The 24,080-nt window shown below is 36.8% G+C and overlaps 1 protein-coding gene across 5 annotated transcripts in view; it reads right to left on the bottom strand.

The window, feature by feature from the left end:
• The window catches only part of ARHGEF3 (Rho guanine nucleotide exchange factor 3), a 132,475-nt gene that overhangs the window by 29,959 nt on the left and 78,436 nt on the right, over positions 1–24,080 (bottom strand). For 2 of the 5 annotated variants that reach the window (XM_074914398.1, XM_074914400.1), the window contains exon 1: positions 478–625. The exons of 2 other annotated variants lie outside the window; for them this stretch is intronic. In XM_074914398.1, the coding sequence (XP_074770499.1) occupies positions 478–573 (96 nt within the window). In that variant the 5' untranslated portion in view covers positions 574–625. Of the gene's footprint in view, positions 1–477; positions 626–24,080 lie in introns of those variants that run through there. One more of the 5 variants, XM_074914399.1, reaches the window with a different exon arrangement.

Genomic DNA, 24,080 nt, shown 5'->3' with positions numbered 1-24,080 from the left:
CTTTTTAAGAAACAGAGTACCCAACCTGCTGACAGGGCAGAGTTTTCCGTTAACTATTATCCGATCAATTTCTTTGTTTATTACTTATAAGGAAAAGACAGCGCTTTAAGATACCGTTTTCCAAACTCCCTCCCAGTTCCTGCATAAGTTTAACAATTTGTAAGTAACGGTTAGCCCTAGAATAAAAGACATATAAATTACTTTAAACTGCATATCGAAACCAGGTATTTCTCAATTAGCTACCTAAAAGACTACTTTTAATTCCTTAAAGTGACAGATGACAAAAACCTAGATTCTTCGTTCCTCGCCTTATTCTAATGGGAAGTTCAGTATCTAGAGAAGGCAGTAAAGGATGCCTAAACAAACCCGGTATCGATTCACAGAGCCTGTTTTCAAAGCCCATTACTCTTCCCCGAAGCAACACAGACCGCCTTAGAGAAACACGGCGTTGCAAGCGCCCCGGCGCAGATGAAGTACCTCCGTCTCTCTAGCTGGGCTGCTCACCGGCTGCGCTTCCAGGGCACAGTTTGCCCTCTTGACGGACAGGTAGAAAGGGTAGTCCTTGGCCACCATGGCTGCGGGAGGCGCGGTGCGGGGCTCAGCGCCGGCCCGCCCGGCTACCAAAGGCGCCGACACCCCCGGCCGGCCGCTCCGCGCCCGCCGCCCTGACTAACGCTCCGGCGCGCGCGCCCCGCGAGAGCTCCCGCGCTGGCGCGGGGCAGGGGCGGAGCCAGCGCCCCGCCGCACGCAAGTGCCCGCCCACCCCCCCCGGCCGCGGGCGGGAGCGAGCGGCGGCCCCGCGGGGTCCCCGTGTCCCGGGCGGGCAGCGCTAACGCCGCGGACGGCAACCGGGAACGGAACGCGGCCGCCCTGTTTGCCTCTGCCAAGGAAGGGCAGCGCGGCTGGGGCCGGCGCCGGTGCCGGCAGCCAGGAGCCGTGTCCCGAGCGCAGACCGCGGCCCTGGGGAGCGCAGGGGCAGAGAGGGCTGAGCAGAGAAGGAATGCTGCATCACGTTATGCTGCCACAATATACAGCAGTACTACTTTTTTTTGTTTGTTTTGTTCTCCCATATTGTTGCTTCTTCCTGTCTGGCAAGCAGGAGTTTGTTTATTGTGTTTTTAAAGTTCCACTTTTGTTGCTATTGTTTGATCAAAGAGCTCCCCTGCCTGCACCCCTCATTCTAACAAGCTGAGAAAGTGGAAAAAATACCTTTGCCTAACAGGGCATCTGAGTGGCTGCATAGCCTGGCCATTTCTATTTGATGTCTACCTTCAGACAAAGGGAATGAAAAGTTCCTGAAAGGAGAGAGGAAGTGTCAGGGGCCCTGTCTGCAACACGGAGTCGATCTGACAAAAAGGGCGACAAGGAAAAGGAAACGGAGTAGGAAGCTGGACAGGGGGAGGAGGGAAGGATATTTTCAGCCAAAGGGAAGCAGCACAACCAAGAATAACTTTACAGAATTTGAAAGAATTAACTGGTTTTAAAGGCAGACGGTATGGCAGATGTTGCTTTACATGCATTTCTTTTGCAAAAGGTTGTTAATCAGATTATGATGTCTTTAGAATAAGCTTAGCCAAAGGGCAGATATACTCCTCATTTGGTCACTTTTCTTTGACTTCATCAATATCCCAAACATACAATATACCCTCCCAGGTATACTTAACCTCCTAGGCCTCTTCAGGAGCAACTGTGGTAGAGCCAGAGTTGCTATCCTGCTGCCTGTTACGCAGAGGTCTCCATTTTGTAATAGCCTGCTCATAAAACAAAAAACCCAACTGGTTTCCCAACCCCACAATTTCTGGAAAATTGCTAGAACAAAGTTATCAGTACTTCTAGATGTTCAATTATTCTAGAAGAAAATGTGACATTTGAACATCTTGAATGTTACGTGCAGTACCACTCTCCTCATCTCCATCATAGTAGGATGGCACAAGGTTCACTGAAAGCAAAAGTGTTGACAAGAGGAATCGAATAGCTTTCATGTAGACAGTAATTAAGCAGACAGGACATTTCAGAGAAGAAAAGAGAGAAACTGGAGCAGGTGTGATAAAGATGTAGAAACCATGAGTGACAGAGAAAGTAAATAGGAATTTTTCCCCGCATTCAACTTGAGGGGAAAAAAGTGCATCACATTAAACCAGATGGTGGCAGATTCAGAGCAAAGAAAAAGGAGATAATTCTTCAATGTTATATACAAGTAGAAGTATTTGCCAAAAGCCTCTCAGACACAAGTTCTTGGCTACTGGGACTGTATTTTGGGGAAACATCACGACAGGCTATTTCTGTTTTGTACTCTTCCCTAAGCATCTACCGCTGACCACCACTGGAGATTTGGTATTAGGGTCAATCTTTGCTGCAGCCCCCTTCCTTTCCATATTTCAAAAAATATGAAAAGAATGCAGTGTTTTATTTGGAGACTACCTGTCGTGAGGATTTCTGAAGCTGTGAACAATTATTTCATTCACATGAATGTGCATTCATTTTTGCAAGTCTTCAGTATGACATTCAGAAAACATACCTCAGAGCATAACCTGATAATGTTGGACAGTTTCTCCTTGCATTTCAAGCACATCAAAACACCAATACACACAGGTTGTATAAAGTGGTCAAGAATCTCCTGAGAATGCTGCAGCTGCTGTGTAACTATTTAAGCCCAAGAAGCCTTGATTTCAAATACCATCTGTGTATGTTTGTTTATGAATATGTATGCTAACAACATTTTAAAAATCAACTTCACTTAAATCAGTTAGACAAAATGCCTTCAGGGCCTGTCCTCAAAGCATTCTAATCCTGTAACACGCTTCACAGCATGAAGAGCACTTCACACAGGACAAGAGTGTACCAGTTTGGAAACTGAAATAATGAACCTTGGTTTATGCACCTAAAAATTATGCCAAGAGAGGGATTCTGTCATGTCTTCATTAATCAGGCCAATGCACTTCAGCTTGACTAAGCATTCTTGAGAAACAAGAGAAAAAGCTGTCTTAAGACAAACACAATCCTTAAATAGACAGGACCTTCATATCAGTAGGTTTCAGAGCATCTTGCATCTACAAGACAGACTTCAATGAACTTCTAAACCAGGATTCATTAGACCCTTTGGATGTTTGTTTACTTCACCAGGAGAGTGTAAAGACAGTTTTAGAACTGAAATTTGGTCCCAGAGTTCATTGGTGAATAGCACCTAACTTTGTAGGTGTCTAATTATCTAATGGAGTAACACAATGGTACTATTTCAAACAATTCTCTCTTCCAGAGAACTAAATTTGACTGTAGAATTCTATGTTCATTCATAATCAAAACCATGTCAGTTTAGTCATGGTATTGAGTCCCTTCTGTATTGCATATCAAATACAACACTTGGAGTCCATTCTGAAAGATCTTACAAACTTAACCAGCATTGGTTTACATTTACATTTCATTTCTATATCAGTTTAGATTGCAAATGACTGCCCATCAATAGTCACTGTATTGTGTGTGTATGCACACCCAAGCAGAGCCAAATGTCAGTTTGAAAACATGTGGCTGAAAGACTCCCTAGTGAACTCCAGTTATACAGTTGAAGAAAAAAGGTTTCAGTGATAACACTAAGGAATCTCGTAGGATTGGAGCCAGTGACTCCACTTATTCAAAAAATTATACTTGGATGACAAATCTACAATAACACTATAAAATTATAGTGTTTTTCTCTAAAAATTAGATCTGAATTGCAAGCTACTTTCAAAAAATAAACTAATATTTAAGAAAAAACAATGCTAGTGACTAGATTACACAGCAGACCAGTGCATCAACTTTGCCATTTCTGAAACAGGTTTTTTGTGGGTTTGGGTTTGTTATTTACTTAAGCCAAAAGGCACAATTGACAGTTACTTACATGTCAGGGAGGAGTAAGTAAACTATTTGGTAACTCTGGAAAACCCTGCTCAAGAAAGATCCCTACCACTATTGATGTGGTTCAGGACTGAAGTTCACAGACAGAGTCATTCTGTGATAGCCTTGTTCGCACCAATGCGTTTAGTTAGTTTCCTCATGCATTCAAAACCTACCACTGGAGTAATTATTGCATAAGCATCTGACTGCATGACAATGTCCTTTGAAATATTTGGGGCTCGAACCTTAAAAATATATTTATGTGTGACAGAATTCCTTTTCATTTTATGCTAATCTTTGAGATCCATATAGCTTTGGTCAGAGTAATTTTAAAGTTAAAATGCAGTTGATTAAACACCTCGAAGGATCCAAAATACAATGGGCAAAATAATAAAAAACAAAACAAAAAAACCCACTTTCCTTTTAAATAGTCAAGAACCCATTATGCTAAGCAAGAGCAAAAGGAACTGAAACATTTAATCTAAACGCCTAATTAAGGAAAATCCAATGGAGTGAAGAATCTTCAATCATCAAAGTCATGGGCTCTCAGGAGTTCAGCGGAATGGAAAATCACCAATTAAAGCTGAACTCTGCCTAAGGAAGAAAACCCACAAATAGATTGTTTAAAGATTTGATTTGGTGTTTTCATTGTTTTTGTTTAAGTTTTGTTTTAACACGATCTTTGCCAACACATTTTAACTGCCTTTGGGCAGAAATGCAGAATCTGTGCTTCAACAGAAATATTTTGAGATGTCTACACCCAGATCTCGATTACCTTCTTCCTCCCAGTATGCTGAAGTGACTGCTTTCCCTATTAAAGTAAACATCTGTTCTGCCAAGCTCTTAAAAAAAAAAAAAAAAAAATCCGAAAAATACAATTAATTTTTGGTAAAATATTGGTATGCCAAGAAGTAAAAGTGTCTGAATGTCTGTCTACCTGCCTCTAGTTTTTTTCTCCCTCAACCAATGGGAAACAGCCCTTGCCTTGGTTTTGGTCTGTATTTGACTGTGATGCCTAAGAAGCAGCCTAGGCTTAGTTGCAACAATTCACTCTAATCATTTATTAATTACAACTAGCAAAGTTTTTAAATAAAAAACCATGTTATTCATGTTTATGGGAGCTCTTCCTTTTGATCTGTCTATTCTGATGACTCAGAAATGAACACTTATGCACATAGATACTTGCTTGAAGCATATGCCTACCTGACAAGTGTCCAGTAACAAGACAAGAATTTAAGAAAAGGTGTAATGCTTAAAAAAAACCCCAAAACCAACAAAAGTAACTATACTATCAGTGTAATCTTAAGAAAGCTTTTAAGAAAATTGTATTAAGAACAATAAACAAGCCATTGCTTTGTTTTCAAAACATTAATTGCTGTAAGAATATCAAGTTAACCAGTAGTCTGACACACCCTGAGTAGAGTAGCTCTGCTGTCTAGCTAAATTACTCCAGATTTATGGAGGGAGTAAAAGATTTAATGTAAAGCGTGTTGCAGAGGACCAGAATCTCCGATAACAATTTTGGCTTTGTGTGCAAAGAGTACTAGGCATATGGTGTTTCTGAAAATTTTACCCACCATGAAAATCTGAAATTAAGTAGAAATATTGCATACACATTTCAAGGAAAAAAATCTCAGTAGTTTGCACTTTATGGAGTATTCTCTCATATATGCACCCATCCTATCTATGCAGTTTCACAAAAAAAAAAACCAAAACAAAAACAAAAAACCAAACACCACAAACAGAACAAAAGCCATGCCCAGGAGAGGTACAATTTTGCTATGAATATTCAAAGAAAAGCTACTATTTCTACTATTCTTAAGTGACCAGGGAAAGTTAGCCAAGCTAATGCAACACATTCACGCAGGGTTCTCTGCTTATTGAGTATCTCTGAAGCCTCTCCTCAACACCCCCAAATATCTCTTCAGGATAATCATTGGCAAGCTTTCCTTTCAGGAAAACAAAACCAAACCAACTAAACAAGCACAAACCAATCGCCAAACACCAAAACCACATGCAAACAACCAAATGAAAACTTTTGAAGCAGTCATTTCAACCAAACATTATAAATTTGAATCTGCTTGGGAGCTGGAATGCAGAAACACTGACAGTGATGAGTAAGTAGCTAGAAAGCATAGAAACTGCTAGATAAAAGGTATTTATCGGGCAGTTACACAGCTGTTCAAGAAACTGCAATTTCACCATTGCAAATATGGATTGTACACTTGGTAATGAGAGTTACAATTTACTAGGTAATAAATATTAGGAAGAGACTGCTTCATTACACATTGGTGCTTAGAAATTCCAATAAAAATATGATTACAGAGTAAGTGATTACCATTTAAAATGTTCTCTCAAAAACCACAGCTGTAATTTTTCCAGGTAGAGTCCTAATCCTGGAAAGATCAGTGAAGAACAAAGAAACACATCTCTGGGGAACATCTGACATTACAAAACTGAAACCCAAATTTCTATTCTGTCTAGATTCTCCACTTGAAGATTACCTTTCATATGACCCTTATTTGCACAGCTTATGGAGTAACAAGAGAAGGAGGAAGTTATATTTTCTCACTGTTATCATGGGCTATGCTTTGGGATTTGCAGCCAAGATGCCCTGAACTATTCCCCTAAGTTTTGTCAAATACAATTAATAAATAAATTACCATGGTCTTCCACTGTCATTGATGACTTCCACTGTCATTGATGACTATTTCAAAATACCACATTTATACTGAAGTACACTCATGCTGAACTGATAGAGACATGCGGTTCTGATACAAATCATCATGAGTGTCTTATTGTACAAACACATCCAGCTTGTAAAGCAGTCTGCAGGCTTTCCAAGTAAGATGTGCATACATTGTTTCTTCATTGTAGTTCACAGAACAGTTCTGCACTGGGAGACAAACAGATGAAACAACATGCCAAGCTGATTTGTTTGTTTGTTTTCAATTCGCTGAATTCATGTAACTTTTGATTGCTACTGAAAGTTCTGTGCAGGTCAAGGATGGCCTCTAACAATTGTGTTTGCACTGAGACAGAAGCACTTCCTGCAGGAGCTTCCCTGAAGGAAGCCATTTTTAGAGCTACCTCAGATTCATATATAAAAACTGTTACAGTGACTGGTCTGCTGTTCAAGACTCACGATGGCTTGCCTAGAAAAATCAGGAAGGATTCCTGATTCTCCACCCCTCTACCACACCCAGCAGTGATAACTATGAACCATGGTGGTCCCTGATGGGGGAATGCACAGGGTGTGGTGAGGCTGGATAAAATGACCCTTGGCAAGTCACAACAAAGAAGTTGATTGAACTCGTCTGAGTATACTTCCCTGGGGAGAGCAGAAAGGAGGAGGTGGGAAGGACTGTACTGATTTATAAATGTGATTTTAAACAGCCAGTCAGGTTCTGTAGAGAGTGAAATGATAACCCACAGTGTATTGTCCCTTCCTGAAATTTTATATTGAAAAAAGCATTCTAGGGAGAGGAAATTACTGCAACCCCTTGTATGATATTTAAATGAGATTAAATGCAAATACTTTTGTTTAAGTTACAGGCAGTGTGGGAGCAGGAATTTCTTTCCAGAGCACTCCTGCTGATTGGAGAATTAAGTAACAAATTTCTTTGTAAGAAATCATCTCTAATGCAGTGTTTACCAAGACATCAGGGTAGTGATCTATTTTTTGTTTTGATTAAATTTTATTAAAATAACATTTATATTACATGAGTAACTCTATAATATTTATCCTCAGAGAAGACAGTATTTTGTAATCTTTTGCTGTATGCTCAGATGTGTGTATGCTTAGACACCAGCAAGAAGAAAATTATATTCTATTAAGAAACAACAGGAACTTTCCCCACTCTATAACTGATCTCACCTGTAATACTGGCCAAATGCCACTTAGATTGTTCTTCCAACCATCCCCTCCAACTGCAATATATAAAGCAAAGTTTGGGGTTACAATGGTTTATTAGACCAAATTATACAAATGGGGAGAAAAACAAACCAAACCAAAACCTCCCAAACCACCCAAACAAAACAAAAAAAAACCTTCCAAACAAACAACAGAAGAGCTTTCAGGTACATAGATCCTCCTTCAGGTCAGAAATAAAAGCAGCCAGAAAACAAGACTTGGGCCTTTTGCATTTTCTTTTCCTATTCACTTATTTATCTAGTTGTATAAATTTCATATCTTGTTATACATTCCATTCTGTTCAGTTTGACACATTTAATACATTTATCTCTTAGTGTGATTCTCCCCAGTGCTAAGAAGTTATCTGAGTTAATCCCATTCTACCTTTCATTAATATTTTATTGTCTTTATTACTTTTAGAATCAGCTTTTACTTTGGGAAGTGCTGTACTCAAGATGCAAATAAACCCTCAAAGTGCTGACAAAGTATATGATTCTACAGTATGGCTGAGGTGAATTAAAAATCTGCCACTTGTAAAAGTATAAACCTCCTCCTCCCTCTTTTCATGCTCTTCCACTGGCACCGTACCCTCTCTGTGTAGTCCTTTCCTGCCACTTTATGCCAACTCTAACACTCATCACACAGGTCCACAGCTGTCCAAAACCACAGTAATACCTCATTTTGCCAGGTATATTTTGTGGTGATTTTGTGAGCTGAACAGGTTATCGTACTTTGAGAAAACCACCAAAACTCACTGAAGGAAAATGAAGGGAAAGCGCACAGGTACAAACAAGGACAGGACAGGGAAAAGGGTAATTTTTCTCCTTCTAATAGTTATGAACTGTCAGCTCAGCTTAATTATTTTATGAAATCATACCCAAAGAATACTGTCAGCATTTCATTTTTTTGGATGGAAATTTTGGATCAGAAGCTCTATTTATTTATTTTTAAAAACAGACCCACCTATTAATTTCCATAACAACCATGCACTGTTACTCATCTTCTAGTCAGTTATTTTTGCCAATTTAACTATCATGAAATTAAGAGAAGATCTGTGCTTCTTGAATAAATATTTAGAACACAAACTTTGAGACTGATTTCATGTTCTCCTAAGTATGATGTACCCTTTTCTAGACAATAGCCAAGGAAATGCCAGCAGTGTTTCTAGACCCAAAGTTAAGCAATTTACAGTTCTTTGACACAGATTACGAGACATCCATGGAAAAGAGGCATGACAGTCAAGCAAAACAGTGAGACTATTACATGCTTCACAAACAGTAAGAACAGTCTAATATCTCAACTACAGTAGAGCAATCTTGAACCTGAGATGCCTTATTTCGCACTACAATACTCCCTGACAACCCCATGCAGAAAACCTCCACATTTGGTCATGAATAGAGTTTTGTAGATCACACAGTGCCTTACAATCCAAATTATCACAATGACCATCCAAATTGCAACATTCCACTATTGTGGCCCCTTAAACTTTTTAGAAATGTTGTTCAATTCCCATGTGCTACGACATACTGCACACAAATGTCAGACAAAAATGAGCACAAAAAAATTAGATCATCTTTCTCTCACCCACATCCTCTCCCTATGAGGGGGAAGGAAGAACCATGGTATAACTTCAAAAAGAAGTGTCCTTGCAAAAACTGATAGTGCATGCACAAAAGATAGAACTAACCTACCCCCAGTACCGCTCATATTGTAGATGTATGACCTTAAAGATGATGTGGCATTAGCAAAATGTGACTAATCTTTAAGAGACAGTTGAAATGGGACATAACATCTTCAAACAGACCTCAACAACTTACTCTAGAACAGAACTTCTTTGTTCATACCCCTTGATCAAGAATCAGGGAATTGAGAAGCCATTCCCAGGAATGTTTTACTTTAAATAAAACCTTGTTATAACCCAAAGTTACAAAATACCTATCTTCCCATGTGTAAACATAATGAATTAATCCCATATGGTAGAGAAATTACTACAAGTTTTAATTGAAACATAAAAATATAAATAAGAAAACAGTTTTCCTGAATACTACTTTTTTGGTTCAAGAATTCTAACTATAATTTCTGAAGGCTATCTCCTCTTTGGTCAAGTTATTAACCACAAACTGCTATATGCCAAAAAGATCGAGTATCTCCTATTTTTGCATGATCTCTATTATCAAATCTGCAAACACAATCCTCTGTGTTTCATTTCCCAACAATGATGACTTTTAGACAGGTCCCTAACAAGCACAGTTAACTTTGTCAGACAGCAGAGACAGTCAGTAATTGAAGATGAAAAAGAAAGTCCTAGAAAGTAATTCCCACCACCACAGATAAAATAGTGGTTATTATTTTTAAAGTTAAGAAACCACTCAAAATTGCATCAGAACAGAATTTTTGCATCTATTAATATTGAAAACATACTTTTTGACATAAAGCAAGATGATATATTCATATGTTTTAGCAAACATTCTAATTTTTTTTATATAACTGGGTTTGGTCTTAAATTACATGGCTGTCCAATATTGTATCTTCAAATCCCTGAAAATCATTAACATACTGGCCCTAGTAAAGTGTTAACAGAAGAGACTTTAGAACAGCATGAGGAGACTTAAATACAAACCCATAGCCATAAAATTATTTTGTTCTTATGATGCATGTTAGCAGAAAACAGAAAAAAAGATATGGAGACCATATACTTTTAAGAACAGTCATTGGTTTCAGACCCCAAGGTGATTAACAGCTGTCAAGTTTGCTCTGACCATCATGTAAATTTTGAGGAGGGTTCTTCTGAAAGCATGAGGCTGTATAAGGGGGAAAAAAGCACACAGATTAAAAAAAAAAAAATTAAAAAAAATCAAGGATTAAGGGTGGTATTCTAGACAAGACAGGAACAGTGAACCACTTCAGTGGCAGAATGATTTGTGGGATGGGGATAAATAAGTTATTTATCCTTTCAAAAGCCTTTGTAGTTTCTGTTTGATGCAAAATAGAAGTTGTTAGAGCAATGCAAAGAGCAGCACCCCAGGATCAAAATGTTCACCTAGGAAAATAGCTTTTGTAATAACATCTGGCTATATACATGGAAGGCAAAACTGGTTTTGTTAAAGTCAGGAAAAGAAGATTGTTGCAATAATCAAAATGCAACCTAGTAAGTTCTTGGAGGAAAGTTTTAGCTTTGTAAATAAGAAAGACCAGAAACTAATGATGACGTGGAAATAAATACGCAAAATTAGACACAGGGCATATAAAAGGACCTGATTCTCCGGTGAATCCAATTGCCATTCAAGAACACAGCAAAAGAATTTTAGAAGAGATTGCATTGTTGCATTAAATGAATTCTTGTATCTGAATTTTATGTGTGGTAATATATATCCCGTAATTGATGGGTAGAACATTTTTTTATTTTGAAGACTATGTACTATGAATGTTCCACCAGCAAACTATACACAATACTGCACACTGTGAAATTCCCAGACACATTCCTTTTACTTAACTGAACCTTCACTCTTGTACAAAAGCAGCAATTTGAGATGCAAGTGATCTTCCTCCCAAAAAATCTTATTTCACTCTTCAACTCTCAGAATGTGATTTTGTCTGTGAGTTCTAGGCTACTACAGAAGAGAACAAGATGACATAACTTCTCTAGTAACTAAACTTGCTGTAGTTACAATGACTTGCAAGCACTTCAACTGTTTATGATTTTTGTTGCCTTGAAGAACAGTATAAACAAAGTATTTCTATGCCCAAACCACAGAAAAAACACATTCTGGTTTCATTACATCTTTTAGACCTAAAGAGAGGGGCAAACCATGGAAGAGAAACACTGGCCACATTGAAATCAAAGGAAGTTTTGCCAGAACTCCAAGCAGGTTACAGTTCACCCATATCAGAAAAACACTGCACTGGTATAATTTAATGCAATTTGAGTATCAGTAACCTAGGCTAATTTAGAGATATTGATAGCAGAAGGTGGTACCAATGGAAGCCATCTCACTGACTTATCAATGATCTACATTCCCCTTAGTAAAAAGTGGATTAAATATAAAAATTACTGCATAGGAGAGGAAAGGAATAAAGAAATCAACATAAAAATAAACCACCAGAACTGCTATTGTAGGTTGAAGCAAAAAATATTCTGTCACATACAAAAGCTGAAAGAGGAAAAGGGAAGTAAAAGGTGCAGTAGGGTCAAAACCCATGTTTTTCCAGGCTGCAGGATACAGGGCCTTCATTTTGATTTCTAGTATAATCATCAATTAGAAGCATGATACATTCCAGTGCCTTACCTTAATCCAGATATGATAATTAAATAATGAAAAGTCTAATCAAGGTACCAAACAATTAGGAGAAAAAGCAAAAGCAGAGTGCTGGCATGTGAACATGCTGCAATAAAGCAGAAGACAAACTGTTAATCGTTCTGTTGTACTTCAAGTGTGCTGTCTGGTACAGGTGTTCTTAGTGTGTTCTGCAAGGTGTCCTTCAATTCACTACTCCATTCCTCCCTAAAATAAAACAGGACAAGGGAGGAAAGCATAGACTGGATATTAAAGACAACCTAAGTGAGCTGCAATGGTAATTCACAAAGAAAAAAAACTAAGTGTTTAAATGTCAAAATTGAAAGGCTGAAAGGACAGCTTCATAAAAGCACAGCTGTATAATAAAGATTGGAATGCACTTCATATCTGGAATAGAAAAGCAGGTATGTTATTACATACTCTTCTCTGGAATTCGGTAGGTTTGTTTTTGTACAAACATTTAGAGACTACCTGCTTCTGTTGCTTCTGTTCATAATGGTTTCCTCTAAACCTGGTATTTGTATTAAAATAAAGGATATCTATCCTCCCAAAATGACTGCAGTTTTATGACAATAAGAATCTACCTGTTTCATTAGTTCAGGAAGTTACATTTATTTTAGTACGTGCTATCTAACAGCAGATGTGCATTAAAATGTGTTGTTGCAGGATATATTAACCACATCACATGAATAAGCCAAACAGCTGAAATAAGAAGCTACAAAGACCTTTTTGAACATGAGCAGCCTCCCTGATCTCTGTGAAACTGAATCACCTGTCTGATATTACGCACACATATGGGAAAGATACCATAACCAGGCAACAGATCTCATGTAAGCCATAGTCTTATGCCTTGCAGCAATACACTTGTTGCACAACTGCTACCTACCATACTAGTACCTTTTTTTTTTTCCCCCTGAGTTGTATTTTTAGATATCTACAGTATATCTGCAATACAATTATGATTCAGATATTATTTCCACAAGATAAACAGCTTGGGAGGTGGAAGGGAAGTTCGTTTGTTTGTGATGTTTGGGGGTTTTTTTAATCATCACTTGGCCTCACTTTCTCAACATCTGCAATGTTTGAGCTGCAAAATCCTCTAAATTAATCAGCTTCTGATCTAACATTTCTGTCAGAATTTTAATATCCCCACACCCTCTGTAAGATTCAATGCAATAAAAAAAAATAACGTTAGCCAAATTTTATGTTTGTATCCAGGCTATGAGAAAGCACTTTAGAGTGAGATACTGCCAAGTTTTCAAAATAATGGTAACAGAGAGAAACCCAGTTAATAAATTACTACAAAAACATGTATTTCTTGCAAAAAGAGAAAACAGAAAGCAAAATTTTTAACCCTGATGAATCCATCCTGATTCCGTCTCTGGTGTTTAGAAATGAGCAGCTTTCATTAGGACTTCATGTCCAACTCAGTAGGAAAATGTCACCAAACACCATGCTGAAAAACTACATCAGAAACACTGTACAATGTTTCTCATCCTCTGTCTAACCTCACAGAAATAGACAGTACAAATGGAGTTTTACCGTCTGACCATGATATAGCCATATACAGACATCTCTAAGTACCTGCTGCTAAAAAATCAGCTCAGGAGTCAGACATTCATTGGAAATAAAAGATATGCAGATTTTATACTGCTAATCCCCAAACTTTAGGGATCATAGACAACAATGTTAAGCAAGTGATGTGCTTATTGACAATTACAGGGTTGTAATTAGGAATTTCTTTTCTAAATTTCATATGGCCACAAGAAACATTAAGGTAATCTCAGGGACAGTGCTGTCTGCCATCTATAATCTCAGGACTACTGTTTTAGACTTTTTTTTCTATAGTAATTAATAACAGCTGTGCTTGTGAGGTGACCAATACTAGCAAAGTCACTGAACAGTTCACATGACAGTAAAATAAAAATAAATTTTAAAAAAAATCAAATGAAACTCAATATGGCCCTAGTATTCACCAGTAAAAAAAGACAAGAATACCAAAGAAACATTCCTAAGAGAGAATGTATTTGCTTAACAGTTTTTAAGATGCTGATATGATCATTTTGTTAAATGTTTTTCCATATGTGAACAAATTCCAATATCTAAGACTACAGTTTCTTTTTTACTGTATTCAGTTCTTATATGATGAGGATTATGTCTTGTTTGTGAAACTGGGTGGAAGTTTTTAATGGTCCTTTTCAGGAAGCATGCATCTGTTTTTTAAACCTGTTCCTTCCTAAACTTGCTAAAGTTGGCCCCAAAAATGTATCAGGAAATAACTGGAGGATGAGGGGGGTGGGGAAGAAACTTTAAAGACACCTTGTCTTAATTAAATCTAAAAGTGTTACTTCTTCCTGTTCAACTGAGTCACGAATAGCTTTAGCATATCACACCTGACTGGGGGGAGGGGATGTGTCAACATCGAGAATAGGTTCATATTTCAGCTGCCTCCTGTAATTGGCAGCCTGGAATTAATTAATGAAGTGGAACCAGCACATATTTGAATGCAGCATAAAATTAAACATAGCAACCAGTACAGAAAAACATTGCTGCTTTCTTTAATACTGTTTTATTCCTACAAAATGTGGAAAGGTAAAATAGTAAAGCCAAATGCAAATTAACAAACGGATGACAGTGCCTCTAGCAGGAATTTTTACCATTTGGGTTCTCATTCAGCTGCTAAGCTATTACCTGAACAAACAGGTGCAGTACGAATAGTTATCCTACCTAATAAACAAATAGCCTTTGACATTTTTAGTCTCTTTAGTCTTAGAGTTATTTCAAATAATCTGTCTAAAACCATACGATTCAGGTGGCTGTTACGAACAGTCTCAGCTGGAACCTCTCAGTACACAGAATCAACATTTCAAATACTAATTCAGCTGGAAAGCCAGGGTTAGGAATGCCGTCAGCTCCATGTACTCACCAACTCATGACAGGAATGTAATTTTTTTAACTCTCCTTCTTGATCAGCTTTTACTGTTCAGCAGAAGCCACCTTCCCAGAGATGAGCCCATGTATTTAACTGCTGTATTTTAAAGAACAGTCTTTGGAGAGGTATAGACTAAAAAAAATATTCAGTTGGTTTTTGAGCATTTCTTTCCATTTATTTTTATTGTTAAGTAACAACAGATCTTGCAAGAATATTTCTAGTACCAGAGAGAGTCTCACTGTAAGTCCCTTTTTTGTTGTTGCTGGGTTTTTTACCTCAATAAATGTTAGAGAATCTTTGTTTTGGATTGTTTCTCTTGAATGAAGCTTCCCTTCTGAAGTTCTGAGCAAACACCTCTACCAAAATAATGCCACTCCAAAATCCCAACTGCAAGCTTGGCTGGCTCAAACCTTTTCTGTATTAGAAAATGACAGTAATCTGAAAACAATAAATGGTTCGTTCATTAGCTTTTATAATCCTCAAGGATAAGACCTGCTTTTCCCATACAGAAGCTTCCACATGGAAGAGCTAGAACATTTGAGCTTTTCTGATAACCTTTTTAAGAGAATAAAGATGAATGTTGCCATTAACCATTTCTTCCCACTTCCACTTCCTATTTCTTTACCAAATGGGAAATTTTAACTCATTTGTTAATTACTTTTAAGAAGTAGGAAGTTATGCAAGCTTCATTACCTGTGTAGCAGTACCTACATATACTACAGGACTTTTACAAAGGCTCTGTCAATCCCTCCTTTCTCACTTGCATATATAGGTTTGCATTTTGGAATGACCTCACACATCAGATTAAAAGAAAAAAGTAAATGCTGCTGAATGCACCAATTCTTTGCTTCTGAAACTAAGGTCACTCCAAAGAAACTAGAAGATGAGAGGTTTACCAGTAAATCCACTGTATATTTAAAACTTTGTGGTCTGTTTAATGTTAAGAATTGCTTTTTAAGATGTTCTCATCTGTATCTCTTACTTGTAGCGGTTTTTTAGCCTACTTAAAACAGTGAATACCACAAAGAGGAAGTTATTTTTAAAGAGCACTAAAAGTGACAAATGTGAGAAAATATATCTAGCAAGAGGTACATCATTGCTGAGCTAATGGACAAAAAATTATTAATAAGTTGACACTATTTATGTTTTCTGCTAATGTAAATAAAGACCACTAAAAGACAGATGACAACAGTAAGAATCACAGTACAGCTATGCTATTGCTACTAAAAAATTATTTTGGAAACAAAGCATCTCATTTAATGGAAGGGAACATTCATTCTTCCTATCCTCAGATACAGGGGGAAAAAAACAAAAAAGAAACATCTCCCTCCCAGAAAGCCATGGGGAAAATTATTTTTCCAGAGGCATACTAATCTTAACTGGCTGAGGAGTTAGGCAAAAGCTGCCAGTTATGCATCTAATCCCATTCACGACCCAAGATGCATGTGGCATCCTGTTTTATTGGTCTTTCCCTCCCTACCCTCCCTTGCCCCTTAAAAAAAAAAAAAAAATAAATCACTGAATTTAAAAATACAAGGTAGAGGAACAACAAATGACCAATGGCAACAAAGGGGTGATGTTATCCTCAGCTCTCTCTCTGAACAGTTAGTGCATTTTGGAACTTCTGTAAATGTAAAATAAAGTGCCCATTTAACATGACACATAAAAATCAAGTGAGATTTTGATGCAGGTGCTGGCTAGAAAATGTTCTGGCAGACAGAGATCAGTATTCACTGTTATCTCAGCCATGCTGTAATGGCTCTTATCCCTTCTTTTTTTCCCCTCTTTTTTTCCTTTTTCTTTTTTCCTTTTTCTTTTTTCCTTCTTACTATATAACAGAATACCATTTCACAAACTTCATGCATTAAACCTATTTTAACACATTTGTACTGAAGTATTTCCTGGCACTGCTTTTACTTTGCTTTTTTCACAGCTATGCATCCTACATCAAAAGACTATCTCAACCACAGCAGGTCCTGAAATTCTGCAAGCAAAGCAAGTTCAATTCCAATCGCATAATAAAAGAATAAGGGAATAGTAGTTTCCATTTTAATAACATTTTGTATAGTTCTTTAAATTTGATTAATTTTCTTAGTATCACTAAGGATAAATAAGCTCATCAGCTTATAACCAGGGAAAACAAGCCACAGAGTGAGTGATACATGAAGTTCATATGAGAAACATGTCATAACCACAAATAGTCTCATTACTCCAGATCGACACAAACTCAGCCTCTACACCAGTTCTTTGGCCAATTCCACATAGACACAGGCAGCAAGTTCATTATCTACACACTGTTAAAAATGTAATATGAGCATAAAAGGGCATAAAAAGCTGTGTATCCTGGCAAGAGATATAACTCCAATACCAAAAATGTCTTCAAACATCAGAATACACAAGCTGCTCGAATTCAGAACAAATTTCACACCGTGCTCAGGAAGTCACTGTGCTATTCTAAGTTATGGTACAAAAGAAAAAAGTCACAAAAAGAGCAAAATTAACACGCCTCAGATGTAAGCAAGAAACAACAGAATATGAAAACAACAAATCTCTCAGAAATAACACAATGCATACAATAAATAACATAATGTATACAAAATATATTCTAATACAACAATGCTCAGACAACTCTCAGCTTTATGCCTCAGAATTGACTCATTTGGTTTAATTAAGAAGCAACTACAGTGCTTTCATAAAAGAGGTGAGAAAAACTTCATCCAACTACTCTGTACTACCTATAAATACTTTCAGAACTTCGCTTAATGGTTAATTAGTAAAGTTAATAGGTATAACAAAGAGTAGTGCAGACTCTCAGAAGAATGCTTCTGCTCTCATGATAAATCCATTCGCACAGTTTGCCCCTTCCAAAGTCCCATCCTGTTTACATCCTATCATGTACACGTTACTGACCAGCTTTGAGACCCAACAATAGATACACATTAGACAAAAATACCTGATTTAGATGCTGACAGATCTGATACAAAGATGTCTGTAAGTAATAAATAAGAGCATGTGCCTATTAAAACTTGGAACTTATTTTTGTTAATATTTTCACACAATCAGGGTCCCTATTCTTTGGCTGAAATCAAAGGTTTCTGGAAGAAATTCCATTAACTTCACAGGAAGAAGAAATTACTGCCAACTTTTCCCCCTCCAGCTAAGGGCCTGTATTTGCTTCGTTAATTACTGCACTCCTGGAAGCCTGCAATTAGTTTAATTTACTTTCAAAGCTCTTCACTGTTTACAGAAAAGTAACAGCTACAAAAAGAACACCAAAGCTCTTTACCAAGGTTATGTATTTAAGCCTCAACTATCCTATGTTTTCATTTGCATGTCCCATCATTCAAACCTAAGATAAGTGACTGAGATCTCTTGAAAGACGTATTCAACAAAGGCCGGATAACACGTAACCAGTTTTTACATTTCATTGAAGAACTACCTTATAGTACAGAAAAGCAAAATCACAGAATCAGAACTTTAGGCTTAAACAGGCAAAGTGTAAATCTAGTAATGCTACGGATACTCTTTGTTATTACCAGGGTTTCTACATAGCTTACAGTTACAACAGTAGGAACACATTCTTGACTTATTTAATATAAATTCTCGATAGCTTTAAGTCAGTTATTTATCCTCTATACAGTAACACTAAACCATTAAAAATTGTCTCAACTTTTCAGTAATATGCAGTTGGTATAGAATAAACTTCATATTCAAAACAACACTTTAATGCTTTATTCTACTTTAACGCTTTATTCTACTTTAACAAGTAGATAAATCACTCATCTGTAATATGCTACATCATCAGGTTCGTGCCCTACATATATTAAAATCAAGTTTGTTCTAAACACATAAGGATGAAAAATTTACATTTCTTTACAAACATAAAGTACAGTAACCTAATTTGGAAGAGAAAAATCTCCAATTATAACAGTTTTGTGAGGAAATACACAAGAATTCATAAAGTGTTTTTAATCAACATGCTAAAGAAAAAGCAGACTAGTAGAATATTGCAGTCTTCTGAATTACATTTTCAGAAAAACAAAAGTCAGTCACATTCTCACAGTGAGTTAAAATTGAGTAGTACCATTAAGCACACAGCAGCAGATATTTAAAAGTAGTAAATTACCTCCAGTCATCTGGAAATTAAATGCTTCAGCACCTTTGACAATTCTATGCAGATAAATGCATCCATCACTACCTAAGCATCATTAAAGAAAAAAAAAAAGGCATACGGTTCCAAATAGTGCAAAGGAATACCTTTGGCAGCTAAACTGCTTGCATTCTGGGAAGGAGAGCTTTAAAAAGATTGCAGTTCAGTTTCCAGTTCTATCAAATGTTCACTAAAGAAGCCAGATTACTGAGATAAATCAAGCAAATCCCTCCTCCATGAAGGGATCAAGCTCTTACAGGCAAACAAAACTCAAAGGGCAACCTCTTATCAACAGTACAAAGCAAATACATAGTTTAAATAATATATTCTATGTACACAAATAGCAGCTGAAAGTATCAGCATTTCCTAAGGCACAGTCAAATTCTTGCAGTATTAGTTTCCTTGAGAACAGTGGTGAAAAATATCAGCTAGGTTGTTATACAATCATTGCTTTAGGAATTAACAGACAAATTAAAATAATAGATCTTTTAATCCAACTAATAACTGATTTAGCAGATAAAACAGAAGAGAGTATAGAGGAAGTAAACTAAATAATCCTCCAATATAACAGCAGATTTGGATTTGACCCTGCAAATTTAGAACTGAATGAAGACTACATGTATGAACCTTGCAGGTTCACAGCAAAAGAACTGTCTTTTCTAATGGCTAATTTTTGTGGTTATTTAAATGAACACGTTCAAGCAACTGTAAAGATCTCAGAAGCTACCACTGGAGATGGTCTATCTTCAAGCAGGTAGGATGATTTTATGACAGTCCAGTGCTCTGAATAACCTTGAAAAATCTCAGTCTAATCTTAAAAATCTGATTTTTTCTAAGGCAGACTTGTAGGGTCCTGCAATGCCATGTGCATTATAGGCTCATTGCCTGAAGGTCTAAAAGTAACTAAATTATCTTGCTCCGCCTCCTTTATGTTAGTGGTTGTAGCGTAACGACCAAGCATATTGCTCTGCAAGTTTTAATTCTTTTTTCTTCATTTTTGTTCATCAGTAGAGCTGACACACTAATATTCTATTGAGAAACACTTTCACACACTTGCAACAGTAATGTATTATTTTTTGTAAAATACTCAGAGCATTTCCAGATAGATGTTGAGCTTCTATTTGCTGGAGGCTTTTCCCCTTCCTTGCTGGGTGCAGTTGCATAACAACGTGAGTCAGCAGCTGTACGCAGATATCCTTCAGCTGTCCAGATTACACAGCTACAGAAATAATGGAATGGTAGAAGTAATAAAAAAAAAAGTTTCCCCGAGAGATAAGGGGACCTAAGGGCTACCAAATTAATTGGGAATTACTTCTGCTATGCAGAGGTAATATTCTAAGATAACCATGGCACTGAAAGACAACCCCAGAGAAAACTAGTGAAACATCTATGGAAAATCACGTTATACTTCTCTGTTACAATAAACTTCTAAGATTCACTGCTTGTGTCTTCCGACACTAACCGCACTGAAGTGACCTTGGTTAACAGCCTGCACTGGTATATAGCCCTTCCAGTTACAGCTATCAGCAATGGCAGTGCAGAACACTCTTCTACAGATTTTTGCATTCTGGTCACAAAGCAGTTTAAGAAAACAAGCAAGCATAATTATTTGTGTTTTGCAGATAAGAATCTGATCAAGAGAGAGGTCAGATGGTTCACTGAAGGTTACACAGAAAACTTAAGGCTCATGCTGAAATAAATACAAGCCAAGTAGACCACGTAACCTCAAATATCTGTGTAAAATTCTTTATCTTTTTTCAACCGACTCTTACCAGCCAAAAGTAGAAAGTATCTAATAAAAAATTTTGTACAGTAATACTACTACTGACAAAGTACTGATAACATTTATAGTTATGAGGCTCATCTTTGCTTTTCCTGTTGCTAAGTTCCTGCTCAAGAAGTTACTTGATAATGATTTTCCTGCTAAAATGCAGCCAGTTTAAAAAAAAAAACAAAACACAACAACAAAACAACAACCTAGTTCAACAGGTTTCTTCAGAAGATACAGGCAGATACGATCTAGTATTTAATTAAAACCAGGCCAACATACTAATAAAATTACTTTTAATTTCTCATTTGTTGAAACAAATAGTACCTCCTCTGATTTGCCTAACCAAAAGATCAACTACTGCTGCATTTTACTTCATTGAAAAGATCATCTTTAACTCCTGTAAAGCAAAAGGCATCATCTGAAATAACTGCTTATCAGTAGGTCCTGGCTACAGTGAAAAATGTAGTATAGGATCCCCTGTCCATACCTGTTTAGTAGATTTTACAGTCTTACATTGATCTGAACTAGCATGTATGGTATAAGGCAGTGTCCTAAACTAGTCTGTGACTAGGGAAATCTTGTTAACAACAGACACAGAGAAGATCTAGACTGGATTACCTGCAGAAGCAGCAGATGCTTCTCAAAAACTTGCAGAAATATCTCTAATGAATAACTTCATTATCATTTAATTCAACCATCAAGAGAGATGGATGGGACAAATGCCCTCATGAGGCCTATCCTAACCCTAGGGTGTTATAGAGACATACCAGTGTATTTGTGTACAAACTTAAATTCCTGTTACAGCTGGTCAGTCTTAGAGACATAGCCAAAACGTAGCTGGCCTTACAGAAATCTATGGACCTTAAAATATGCAGCCATGCTAATTCAATTAAATCCCGACCTGACTTCCACTCCACACTTCAGTAAACAGTGGACTACATCAAACACTCCCAGCAGTTATTATTTGAAGACAATTTTTTCCTTTTTCAATGGAATAATTATAGGTAGACTGTTTTTAATCAAATGTATAACATAACTTGGGAAAATAACTATCTGGTTAAAGGGCACACGGAGTACATTGCTTACATGGAGCCTTAATTTCTCTTACAAATTCTGTCTGCATGATCTGTATTATAGATTCAATATAAGATACAGTTACCAATGATGATGTATAAATTTTAATTTTAGAAATATATATTGAATTATAGAATATTTATCACTGTAGAACTAATATCAGTTTTTATTCTGACCTCCAAATAAACTACCATAACTCTTGTTTCTTGATTCAATTTCATTATGAAAACATAACTGCATCTCCTCTGCAAATCTTCATCAAGCTGACCACCACACACATTTCTTAATGGATATCCAACTTCGTAGCTGTCAATAACATCTGGCTAATTCCTGTTCACAAATGCTCCTGATTTTGCCATGTTGAAAATAAGCATATGTCAAGTCTGGTTCTGCAACCCCAAAGTAATTTAAACTGAATTCAAACTTCTATTGCCATTTTCCATCATAGAAGAATAACATAAAGAAAAACAGCATAATTCAAGAAAGTAATATTCAATTTATCAAATTACTACACTGTAATGAGATACAAACAGTAAGTGGAAAATACTGCACTGCTAGCCACTATCTGCCTACAAAATCACTGTTCTAAAGACAGCATAGGATAGGAAAGATATTAAGGGAGATTAATCAAAACCTCAGTTTTAGTATACCATACACAAAATAATTGCTGTAGCTTAAAAAGTTGGACTGCAGTTTATGTAGGTGTGGCCAAGAGGTCTTATAAGTACCTGCCACAGCAGTACAGTATGCTGCTTCAGGGTGTAGCACAAGTTACAGGGCTCATTTAGTACCCTCAGTTAATAACCAGGCAGCCACACTGAACTGAACCTAACATATACTACTATCTAAACTAATTATTTTCGATCTATCACAGATTTATGTGTATTACTTTTAACTGAACCAGAGAGATAAATAGTGTTATGTGCAGTTGTCATGAAAATAACAATTTATTTCTTGAAAATAAAGTTCTTTTTTGTCTCATATTTTTCAGTCAGGTATTTTGCTGCAGTTTGGAGCAAAGTGTACGAACTGAATGGATTTTTTGGATGAAACATTTTTGATTTGAAGGCAAAACCTTAGTTCATGTTCTTCTCTTTGGTCATTATAGTCAAGGGAAGAAAAAAATTGCACACCATGGTTATCTCACCAAAAAGCACTAGATGTAAGAATCTGCATAATCTGTTTCCAGTTTTCCACCCCAAGTCTTCTACAGCTCCCAAGACTTTAATCACAATTTAGTATTTGATCAACAACTAAAACAGATGGCAAAAGTATAAGCAATAGCTTTGCAATATCTGAATAGCATCCCTAGATTCCTGTAAGGGGTTTCACAATGTCTGTCTTGCTCCACAGCTATGCATATTTGAGTTTAGGAACAGTAGTACTGAGCAGGCCTCATCAGAAAAAAACAAACAAAACAACAACAAAACCAACCCAAAACATCAGAAGAAAAAACCCCCAACTTTCTAGGAACCAATGAGTTCCCCACAAAACCTTGCTTTATTTCCCCCTCAGAGAATGCAGAATGCCAAGAACTGCACAAAGAAAGAATCTCAAAGCAGAGAAAGAGGCATACACAAGAAATTTAATTTGTCAGATATTTTTTAACTCAGGTATTTCTATTTCATTTTTACTGTTTATATCAATCATCCTCAGCTCTGGAATTTTTCTTCCTCGACTGTTACATGTCTTAACAGTATAACAACTTGTTTAATCTAATTCCACCTTTTTTAGTCAAGATCATAAATAGCAAGTGGACGTGCTTCCTTTTGTTCAGATGTGTGTCTTCAGAGATACATCTCTTAATGCATCTTCTGATTTTTCAAAGATTTTACAAGATGCATGGAATTTAAATTCTACAGATACTGCAATTCAGCGAAGCACACAAACAGGCTTATCTATCTTCAAGCGGCTAAGTAGTTCCTCTGACTTCTAGCAGTTATTGCAGTGAGACTATTGCAACATTAAGTCAGCCAAACTACACACTTATGTACTTCAATGATGGAAAACCCTTAAGGTCTGCCCTTATTTTGCACATAGTTTCAGTAATTCTGCTTATTACTTACTGATCTCCC

Source organism: Athene noctua, chromosome 10 (assembly GCF_965140245.1).
Source record: "Athene noctua chromosome 10, bAthNoc1.hap1.1, whole genome shotgun sequence".
NCBI lineage: Eukaryota > Metazoa > Chordata > Aves > Strigiformes > Strigidae > Athene > Athene noctua.
This window is presented reverse-complemented; position numbering and strand designations above follow the sequence as displayed.